At 46.2% G+C, this 11,544-nt stretch overlaps 1 protein-coding gene across 5 annotated transcripts in view; it reads right to left on the reverse strand.

Moving 5' to 3' along the window:
• PSPC1 (paraspeckle component 1) overlaps positions 1-10,163 on the reverse strand; it is a 105,468-nt gene extending 95,305 nt beyond the window's left edge. For 2 of the 5 annotated variants that reach the window (XM_063650551.1, XM_063650550.1), the window contains exons 1-2: positions 9,527-10,136; positions 1,528-1,829 (exon numbers count right to left, since the gene is read on the reverse strand). In XM_063650551.1, the coding sequence (XP_063506621.1) occupies positions 1,528-1,829; positions 9,527-9,892 (668 nt within the window). In that variant the 5' untranslated portion in view covers positions 9,893-10,136. Of the gene's footprint in view, positions 1-1,527; positions 1,830-9,526 lie in introns of all 5 variants that reach the window. The other 3 variants (XR_008493459.2, XR_010123477.1, XM_054447212.2) reach the window with 3 other exon arrangements.
• Between the last annotated feature and the right edge of the window lie 1,381 nt (positions 10,164-11,544).

Genomic DNA, 11,544 nt, shown 5'->3' on the forward strand with positions numbered 1-11,544 from the left:
CAAAAAAAACAAAAAAAACAAAAGATTATCCGGAAATGGTGGTGCACACCTGTAATCCCAGCTGCTCAAGAGGCTGAGGAAGGAGAACTGCTTGAACCTGGGAGGCAGAGGTTACAGTGAGTCAAGATCGCCACTGCACTCCAGCCTGGGTGACAGAGTGAGACTCGTCTCCAAAAAAAAACAAAAAAAAACACCTCATTCAGCTCTACAACAGAATGTCTTTTTTTATTATTTTATTACTATTATTATTTTTAATTTTCTTTTTAAATAGAGACAGGGTCTCATTGCAACCTTGACCTCCTGAGCTCAAGTGATCCTCCCATCTCAGCCTCCTGAGTAGCTGGGACTACAAGTGCAAATAGCTGAGACTACTGTGCACTCCACCACGCTGCCCCCAAGATGTTTTTATGTTGTTGCTGTTTTTGGTTTTGTTTTTTAGGCAAAGTCTCGCTCTGTCGCCCAGTCTGGAGTGCAGTGGCACAATCTGGACTCACTGCAACCTCCGCCCCCTGGGTTCAACCGATTCTGGTGAGTCACCCTCCCAAGTAGCTGGGATTACAGGCACGCACCACCAAGCCCGGCTAATTCTTCATATTTTTAGTAGAGACAGGGTTTTGCCATTTGCCCAGGCTGGTCTCGAACTCCTGAGCTCAGGCAATCCACCTGCCTGGGCCTCCCAGAGTGCTGGGATTACAGGCGTGAGCTACCACACCTGGCCCAAGGTACTATTTTTTTTGAGACAAGGTCAATCTGTCACCTAGGCTGGAGAAGTGTGTCATGATCTGGGATCACTGCAACCTCTGCCTCCAGGGTTCAAGCAATTATCATGCCTCAGCCTCATGAGTAGGTGGGATTACAGGGATGTGTCACCACACCCAATTAATTTTTGTATTTTTAGAAGAGATGAGGTTTTTTTTTTTTTTTTGAGACTGAGTCTGTCGCCCAGGCTGGAGTGCAGTGGCATGATCTTGGCTCACTGCAACCTCCGACTCCCGGGGTCAAGTAATTCTCGAGCCTCAGCCTCCCCAGTAGCTGGGACTACAGGCATGCACCACCACACCCAGCTAATTTTTGTATTTTTAGTAGAGATGGGGTTTCGTGCCATGTTGGCCAGGCTGGTCATGAACTCCTGACCTGAGGTGATCCACCCACTGAAAGTCTGGGGCTTGAGCCACCGCACCCCTGAGGTGCTTTTTATTAATGTAAATTAGGTGTCAATAAAGCTGATTACAATTTCTCAAAGGATTACCTTAAGTTTATAGATTTTACTTTGTATGTATGTGTTCAGTAAGTTAAATGAAATCATAATACAAAACACTGCTGAGATTTAAACTCTGAAGTCTGAAGAAAGTACATGACTCTTGACTCCTACCAGTACACAAAAATTTCTTATTTATATTCACTGAATATTTACTCAACACCTACTTACCATATGCTAGTATGAACTGCAAGGAAAGACAGAATTCCAGAACAGAGAGAAGCCCATATGTAACTGGATAGAAGAAGGACAAGATATTTAAAACTTACGTTGTTAGCAAGAATGCCCCATCACCACATCTTTCCAGAGCCTTTCGTGCAGGAGGTTTTGCTGCAAACTCTACAAAACCTTTTCCTGTAGCTCTACCGCGATCATCCACAACCACAACAGCTTTCTCTACTGGACCAAACTGAGAAAATGCTTGCTCTAGCAGCTCATTGGAAACAACTGGAGAAAGGTTCTTGACAGTCAAGGCTGCTCCATGTGTAGCGAAGCGAATCCGTAGAGGTCTGCTCTTGAGAATGGTGCCGTCCAGCTCTGCTTTTGCAATTTCAGCCAGCGTTCTGGATTCCTTTTTAGGAAGAAAAAACATTTTTAAAAGATGACAGTAACAGAAAAAATTCAAAACAGTGTTTGGCTTCTAGGGAGAACCAGGTAGATTTAGCAAATGGCTGACAGGGTCGATTTGATTTTGTATCTTTTAACTTTGTTATCACATGGTTTTTAACTATTCAATGATCATTTTAAACGTTTTAATTAAAAAGTCCCAACTCCATTGTTTTGTTAAAAGTAATCATTTAAAGATTAGCTCTTCATAAGGCCAGTTACCAACTATTAAATATTCAAAGCAATATAATTTTAAAATCTCCTACATATATTTAAAAACACATATTAACAACTTGACTAGAGGCTGGGCACAGTGGTTCACCCCTGTAATCCCAGCACTTTGAGAGGCTGAGGCGGGCGGATCACCTGAGGTTAGGAGTTTGAGACCAGCCTGGCCAACATGGTGAAATCCCAGCTCTACTAAAAATACAAAAATTAGCTGGGCATGGTGGCGGGCGCCTTAATCCCAACTACCTGGGAGGTTGAGACAAGAGATCTCTTGAACCTAGGAGGCAGAGGTTGCAGTGAGCCGAGATGGCGCTACTGCACTCCAGCCTGGTGAACAGAGCAAGACTCTGTCTCGGAAAAAATAAAAATAAAAAACAATAATAACTTGACTAGAAACTATCATCAAAGGAGTAATTCTCCATACCCTTTATGTTTTCTATCTCTTTTTTTTTTTTTTTTTTTGAGACAGAATCTGGCACTGTCACCCGGGCTAGAGTACAATGGCGCAATCTCAGCTCACTGTAACCTCTGCCTCCCAGGTTCAAGAGATTCTCCTGCCTCAGCTTCCCAAGTAGCTGGGATTACAGGTGCCCGCTACCATGCCCAGCTAATTTTTTTTATTTTTAGTAGAGACGGGGTTTCACCATGTTGGCCAGGCTGGTCTGGAACTCCTGACCTCGAGATTTGCCCACCTCAGCTTCCCAAAGTGCTGGGATTACAGGCGTGAGCCACCACACCTGGCCTGTTTTTTATATCTTAACAAAACATCCCACCTCTCTACAGCCAGACAAATCACCTTTTCTTTTTATTTTCATTTCTCTTCAATTTTATATGTAAAAACTGTTAGTTCTTGGGTTTTTTTTTTCAGGGGAGGGAGATGTCTGAGACAGGGTCTTACTCTGGTGCCCAGGCTGGAGTACAGTGGCACAATCATAGCTTACTGCAGCGTCAAACTCTGGGGCTCAAGGGATCTTCCTGCCTCACCCTCCCGAGTAGCTGGGATTACGGGTGCATGCCACCAAGCCTGGCTAATTAATTTTTTGTAGAGATGGGCGGGGTCTCACTATATTTCCCATGCTGGTCTCTTGAACTCCTGGCCTCAAGCAGTCCTCTCGCCTTAGTCTCCCAAAGTGTGAGATTACAGGTGTGAGCCACCTTGCCCTAGCCAATGTCTTCTTAATGACTTCTGAAATACTGGCATGGGTTACACATTTCTCACTATTACATGAAGAGAAACAAAGGCAACATTCACGAGCTATAATAGTTCTCGCCATTACATAAAGTGTACATATGCACTTATTATAAACTAAAAAATATGCTCAATGCTGAAACTACAAGGTAGGAGAACTTCCTTCTACTTGGAGAATTCAAAGTTGGTGTAGAACATGGGCAGCACCTAAAACAATAAATAAGGAACTGGTAAATTTAACAGAAGTATGTCTTTTTCATTGTGTTATGGGATCTCTCCGAGGACAACTGAAGAGGCTGTATATGTATATGTAAGAAGAATACAAACATACTTTCTTTTTTTTTTTTTTTTTTTTTGGTGAGATGGAGTCTCGCTCTTGTCACCCAGGCAGGAGTGCAGTGGCGCGATCTTGGCTCACTACAACGTCCGCCTCCCGGGTTCAAGCGATTCTCGTTACTCAGCCTCCCAAGTAGCCGGGATTACAGGCGCCCGCGACCACGCCTGGCTGATATTTTTATTTTCAGTAGAGACGGGGTTTCACCATGTTGGCCAGGCTGGTCTTGAACTCCCTACCTCAGGTGATCCACCCGCCTCGGCCTCCCAAAGTGCTGGGATTACAGGTGTGAGCCACCGTGCCCGGCCCAAACATACTGTCTAATGAAAATTGTCTTAAGGTCACAAGAGCTCTTTATTCAATCCCTAAAATGTTCATGACAGCTTGAAATTATTGCCCTTTATTGCAAAAATCTACCTATAGAATTATTTTTACAAAAACAAATGAAGTTACCCTTTTTAGAGATATAGTCATCCCTCTGTATCCATGGATTCAACCAAAAGTGGATCAAAAATATTCGGGGGCCAGGCCCAATGGCTCACACCTGTAATCCCAGCACTTTGGGAGGCTGATGCAGGTAGATCACTTGAGGTCAGGAGTTCAAGACCGGCCTCCTGGCCAACATGGCAAAACCCAGTCTCTACCAAAAAATAAAAAATTAGCTGGGGCGTGGTGGTGAGCACCTGTAGTCCCAGCTACTTGGGGGACTGAGGTGGGAGAATCTCTTGAACCCAGAAGGCAGAGGTTGCAGTGAGCCAAGATCACACCACTGCACTCCAGCCTGGGCGTCAGGGAAAGACCCTGTGTCCAAAAAAAAAAAAGAAAGAAAAGCAAACATTTGGGATTTGGGAAAGAAACAATTTAAAATTGACAGGCAGGGTAAGGGGGCTCACACCTGTAATCCCAGCACTTTGGGAAGCCAAAACAGGAAGAATCCTTGAGGCCAGGAGTTTAAGACCAGCCTAGGAAATATAGCAAGACCTCTTCTTTATTCCTTTAAAATAAAAAAATAAAATTTAAATAAAAGAAAATAAATAGGCTGGGCGCAGTGGCTCATGCCTGTAATCCCAGCACTTTAGGAGGCCGAGGCAGGCAGATCACGAGGTCAGGAGTTCAAGACCAGCCTAGCCAGCACGGTGAAACCCCATCTCTACTAAAAATACAAAAAAAAAAAAAACGAAAATTAGCCAGGCATGTGGCACGTGCCTGTAGTCCCAGCTACTCAGGAGGCTGAGGCAGGAGAATCGCTTGAACCCATGAGGCAGAGGTTGCAGTGAGCTGAGACAGTGCCACTACACTCACGCCTGGGCGACAGAGCGAGACTCCGTCTCAAAAAAATAAATAAACAAACAAAAAAATAAACCAAAGAATACAGCATAACAGCTATTCATATAGCATTTACACTGTACTAGGTATTATAAGTAATCTAGAGATGATTTAAAGTATTCAGGAGGATTGCATGGGTAACATGGAAAAACAATGCCATTTTTACACAATATAAGGATTTGAGCATCTACGAATTTTAGTACTGGAGGAGGTCCTGGAATCAACCCCCCACAGATACTAAGGGATAATTGCATTCTAAACAGTCGTTTTATTTATTGCTTTTAACTCACTAGTAATAGTAGTAGCAGCAAGCACTCAATAAACACCTAAAAAGAGATGGGTACTTTCTTATCTAATACATCATATAATCCGACAACTCTTAAGAGGTAGACTTTAGAAAGTCTTGAAAGCGAGAATAGGGCCGGGCACAGTGGCTCACACCTGTAATCCCAGCAATTTGGGAAGCCGAGGCAGGAGAATCACGAGGTCAGGAGATTGAGACCGTCCTGTTTAACACAGTGAAACTCCGTCTCTACTACAAATACAAAAAAATTGGCCGGGCGTGGCAGTGTGCGCCTGTAGTCCCAGCTGCTGGGGAGGCTGAGGCAGGAGAATGGTGTGAACACGGGAGGCGGAACTTGCAGTGAGCTGCGATCGCACCACTGCACTCCAGCCTGGGTGACAGAGCAAGACTCTATCTCAAAAAAAATAAAATAAAATAAAGTGAGAATAGGAAGAAATATGAAGACATTTCATGGGGTGATAATATGTATATTTTGATAGGGGTTTGAGTTAAACAGACATATACATTTACCAAAATTCACAAACCGGTGGCCAGGCATGGTAGCTCACACTTGCCATCCTAACACTTTGGGAAGCTGAGGAGGCGGGATCACACAAGCCCAGGAGTTTGAGACCTGCCTGGGCAACATAATGAGAGAGACCTTGTCTCTACAAAAAATAAACAAAATTAGTTGGGTGTGGTGGTGTGTGCCTGTGGTCCCAGCAACCTGAGGGGCTGAGGTGTGAGGATCACTTGAGCCCAGGAAGTGGAGGCTAGAGTGAGCCATGATCATGCCACTGCACTCCAGTCTGGGCACTCTGTCTCAAGAGAAAAAACAAAAATCACCAACCAGTACACTTAAAATGTGTGCCCTTTACCATATGTAATTTTTTTTTTTTTTTTGAGACGGAGTCTCTCTGTCACCCAGGCTGGAGTGCAGTGGCACAATCTCACTGCAAACTCCGCCTCCCAGGTTCAAGAGATTCTCGCTCCTCAGCCTCCTGAATAGCTGGAATTATAGGCATGATACCACCCCAGGCTGATTTTTGTATTTTTAGTAGAGATGGGGTTCTACCATGTTGGCCAGGCTGGTCTTGAACTCCTGACCTCAGGCGATCCACCTGTCTCGGCCTCCCAAAGTGCTGGGATTACAGGCGTGAGCCACCATGCCCGGCACATTATTTTTTAGGATTTTAAAAATTTACATATAGTAGGCCGGGCGCGGTGGCTCACGCCTGTAATCCCAGCACTTTGGGAGGCCGAGACAGGTGGATCGCCTGAGGTCAGGAGTTCAAGACCAGCCTGGCCAACATGGTGAAACCCCATCTCTACTACAAACACAAAAATCAGCCCGGGGTGCTGTCATGCCTATAATTCCAGCTATTCAGGAGGCTGAGGAGCGAGAATCGCTTGAACCTGGGAGGCAAGGCTGCAGTGAGCCCAGTGTGCCACTGCACTCCAGCCTGGGTGACAGTGAGGCTCCATCTTAAAAAAAAAAAAAAAAAAAAAAACAGGCCGGGCACAGTGGCTCACACTTGTACACCTGTAATCCCAGCACTTTGAGAGGCTGAGGCGGGTGGATCACCTGAAGTCAGGAGTTCGAGACCAGCCTAGCCAACACGGTGAAACCCCATCTCTACTAAAAATACAAAAATTAGCCGGGCATGAAGGCGGGCGCCTGTAATTCCAGCTACTCCAGAGGCTGAGGCAGGAGAATCACTTTAGTCCAGGAGGCGGGGGTTGCAGTGGGCTGAGATCACACCGCTGCACTCCAGCCTGGGCGACACAGCAAGATTTCAGCTCAAAAAAAAAAAAAAAAGATAACTTTTACATAAAAATTTTCACCAAGTGGCGAGCTGTTTCTCTGATGTCCAAAAACTAAATAAACGCATTTATAATGTTCAAAATGTAATAATTATTTAACCTGAATTTTAAGGAAATTTCCATATTTCATTATTATTGTTTACGAATATTTACCCTTCTCTTGAAGCCACTTACATGTTGAAGTGTTTGCCCTAAAAAATACAGTCTCACCAGGCACAGTGGCTCACGCCTGTAATCCCAGCACTTTGGGAGGCCAAGGCGGGCAGATCACAAGGTCAGGAGTTCGAGACCAGCCTGACCAGCATGATGAAACCCCGTCTCTACTAAAAATACAAAAATTAGCCGGGCATGGTGACGCGCGCCTGTAGTCCCAGCTACTCCAGAGGCTGAGGCAGGAGAATCGTTTGAACCAGGGAGGCAGAGGTTGCAGTGAGCAGAGATCGCGCTACTGCACTCCAGCCTGGGCGACAGAGTGAGACTTCCTCTCAAAAAAACAAACAAACAAACAAAAAAAAAAAACAGTCTCTTGGCTGGGCGCCGTGGCTCACCCCTGAAATCCAAGAACTTTGGGAAGCCAAGGCAGGCAGATCACGAGGTCAATAGGTCAAGACCATCCTGGCCAACATGGTGAAACCCCCTCTCTACTAAAAATACAAAAATTAGCTGGGCGTGGTTGCATGCGCCTGTAGTCCCAGCTACTCCGGAGGCTGAGGCAGGAGAATCGCTTGAACCCAGGAGGTGGAGGCTGCAGTGAGCCAAGATCCCGCCACTGCACTCCAACCTGGTGACAGAGCAAGATTCCGTCTCAAAAAAAAAAAAATCACAGTATCTTAAAGGTTTTAGAAAATTAATTTTTTAAAAAAGAAAAAAATTAATAAAAATACCGCACCATGTCATTACAATTTTGTCTACATATTAAGATTTTGTATCGTCCAGACAGAGAACCCAATTTTGAAAGTGAAAGTTCCAGGCCGCGCACAGTGGCTCACCCTTGTAATCCCATTACTTTGGGAGGCCAAGGCGGGAGCATCGCTGGAGCCCAGGAATTCGAAAGCAACCTGGGCAACATGGCGAAACACCGCCTCTACAAAAAATACAAAAATTAGGCGGGCTTGGGGGTGCGTGACTGTAGTCCCAGCTACTCGGGAGGCTGAGGTGGGAGAACTTCTTGAGCCCAGGAGCTGAGATCGCGCCACTGCACTCTAGCCTGGGTGATAGAGCGAGACCCAGTCTCAAAAAAAAAAAAAAAAAAAAAGGGCGTAAACCTTCGCAATTTTTGTTTTGTTTTGAGACGGGATCTCACTCTGTCGCCCAGGCTGGAGTGCAGTGACATGATCTCAGCTCACTGCAGCCTCTGCCTCAGCCTCCCAAGTAACTGGGACTACAGGCGCGCACCACCACGCCCAGCTAATTTTTGTATTTTTAGTACAGATGGAGTTTCGCCATGTTGGCCAGGCTCGTTCAAATTTTTTTTAAATAAAAGGAATCACAATTTTTGCATAAATTATTGGAAAACTTTTCAAAGTTTAGATTAAAAGAGAGTAAGCTATATTACTCTGATACTGGGATATGTATCAGTAATTTACGAAGTAGTACTGTGTATCATCTATTCTCCTCCCTATAAAAACGTGAAACTCTCCAGGATGTTTGGTAGAAAAACACTATATTAGATACATACAATTAAACACCGTCTCATTACTGCAGATTAAACGGTGTTACTTGAGTACAGAGTTTGGGCACGTAAGCAGTTTGAGGTAAATAGCAGGCTGCACTGAGGTGAGAAATAAAGTGGCAGGCCAAGGCAGAAGAATCGCTCGTGCCCAGGAGTTCGAGACCAGCCTGGGCAACATAGCGAGACCCAATTTCTATTAAAATAAATAAATTTAATTTAAAAAGAAATAAAGTGGTCTACGCTTAAACGCATATAGGTGTAGTTGAAGCCAAGGATAGGATGTGAATAATTGTTTAAGAAGCAAGTCTCCTGGATAGACCCTCACGGCCAGTGATACGTCTGGTCCGACTGAAGCTTCCTTTCCAAATTTACATCCAATTCGTTTTTTATGGCACGATTTTTGCCTTGAAGAATTCTCACCGCAAAACGCTGCCCGCCCCTGTCCCCGGACCCTTTCGGTACCCGGGGCAACGGGGAACCCGGGAGCGCTCGCTACCTCGGCAGGGTGCACCATGCCCGATCCAGCGCAGGGCAGCAGGCCTGCAGCCACGGCAAAGCACGATTGGCGCACGGCAGAAAACGGCGGCCACCGTGAGCGCAGGAAATCCCGGGACCGCGAACTCGAAACCAAAGGCGCCGAGCTGGGGAAGCGGCCAACCCCGCACAGGGGAATCGATGAGGCCGAGCGGCGCCACGGTTGCCACAGGTTGAGACAGCGTCCTAGGACGACGGTGGCCTCAGCCCCACGACCCCGCGGCCACCCCGACAGTCCTTTTGTTCCCTCGCGCGGGCGGCCTGACACTCACCAGGCGGATGAAGCCGAAGCCACGGTCCCGGTTGATGAAGACTTCGCTGGGCTCGCCATAGCGTTCGAAGAGCCTCTTGAAGTCCTCCTCCGTGATGTCGGTGGGCAGGTTTCCCACGAAGAGGCGGCAGCGCTGCGTGTACGTCTTCTCGCCCGGCTTGAGGAAACTCTTGATGTCGATAGTGAACCCCATCTCCTCGTCCGGGTGGTCCTCCGGAGGCGCGGGCGGTGCCGGCTCCCCGGCAAGAGCGAGCGCCATGGCTGCGGCGGCCGCCGGCTCGCTCTCGCCCACCGCGGACTCCAGGGCGCGAAGGCGGGCCGGGTTTTTCTCAATGCGCACTTGCTTCAGGTTTCCTCTTAACATCATCTTACTGAGTTCGCCTCGGACACCGGATACAGGCCTAGATTTATATATAGTGTGTCTATATATATGTATACGTCTCTACATAAACCTATGGCAACAAAATATCGACAATCAAGAGACCGCTAGGTAGGCGAGCCGGCAACCCGTCCTCCCCCAACTCACGCCCGCTGCAGCTGCACGTTCAAAATGGCGCTGCCACAAACTGCACTTGGAAGAAGAGACGCCGGTGCAAGTCCCGCCCCTCCGCCAAAGCCGGCGCCGGAACAACGCGCCTGCGCACTCCCGGTACCAACGGACCGTTGACTGACCGCGCATGCGCATAACGTTGCGCGTGCCATCGACAAACCTCCTCCTAGGAGGGTGTAGATGTCCCTTCCCATCCTGCTAAAATATCAGACTGTTGTTGGCTGTACTTTTGGGACAAATTATGTGATGTGTGCAGCAGTGTGTGAAAATACAATAACTTGAGTAAACATCCTTACCCTTTTTAGATATCAAGCTCAATTTTCTGTTTTGTTTTGTTTTTTGAGACGTAGTCTCCCTCTGTCGCCCAGACTGGACTGCAATGGCGCGATCTTGGCTCACTGCAACCTCCGCCTTCTGGGTTCAAGCAATTCTCCTGCCTCAGCCTCCTGAGTAGCTGAGATCACAGGCACGCGCCACCACGCCTGGCTAATTTTTTTGTATTTTTAGTAGAGACAGGGTTTCACCATGTTGGTAAGGCTGGCCTCAAACTCCTGACCTTGCGGTCCACCCGCCTCGGACTCCCAAAGTGTTGGGATTACAGGCGTGAGCCGCCGCGCCCGGCCATATCAAGCTCAAGTTTCAATGATTGTGGAAAAATAAAAACTTGCATATTTTGGATGTAGCATTCAATAACAGGATACCTCCCAGTAATTTTTAAAAACCTTTATTTCTGTTTCAAGAGCAAGGTTTTTATATTTCCTAAACAATACAATTCTATAAAATAACTGTGCTGTTATTATTGGCCTCAGAGAACTCTGTGAAATTGCTTATAAAATTAGTATAATCAGGCCATGAGCTCTTATGGGCCATAGTCTTATAACAAGGGTCAACAAACTTTTTCTGTAAAGGGCCAGATAACCAGTATTTCAGATATGCAGGCCACATTCTCTAACAACTACTCAACTCTATGCTCCTGGCACATGGTGAGTCCTCAATGAATGTTGAAAAGAAATGAACTCAGTCACTATGCAAAACAGTTCAGCAGTATCTCATGAAGCTTGACATTTGCTTACTTTACAATAGCAATCCTATTTCTAAGTATTTGCCCAAGTGAAATGAAAACTTGTGTTCCCACAAAAATCTGTAGGCAAATGTTTACAGGGGCTTTATTTGTCCTCAAAACAAAAACAAAAGAAACAATTCAAATGTCCTTCCACTGGTGAATGGATAAACAGTGGTACATCCACATAACAGGATACTACTCAGCAATAAAAAGGAATAAACTACTGATACAAGCAACACCGTGAACTGATACAAGCAATGCCCTGACTCAAAAGGTTACAAACTGTGTATATAACATTCTGGAAAAGGCAAAACTATTGCTGCAGAACACAGATTGGTGGTTGCCAGGGACTGGGAGGTGGAGGGCAGTTAACCACATGGTGACACTCGGAAGCTTTTGGAATGAT

The sequence above is a fragment of the Pongo pygmaeus genome, chromosome 14 (assembly GCF_028885625.2).
Source record: "Pongo pygmaeus isolate AG05252 chromosome 14, NHGRI_mPonPyg2-v2.0_pri, whole genome shotgun sequence".
Classification (NCBI taxonomy): Eukaryota; Metazoa; Chordata; class Mammalia; order Primates; family Hominidae; genus Pongo; species Pongo pygmaeus.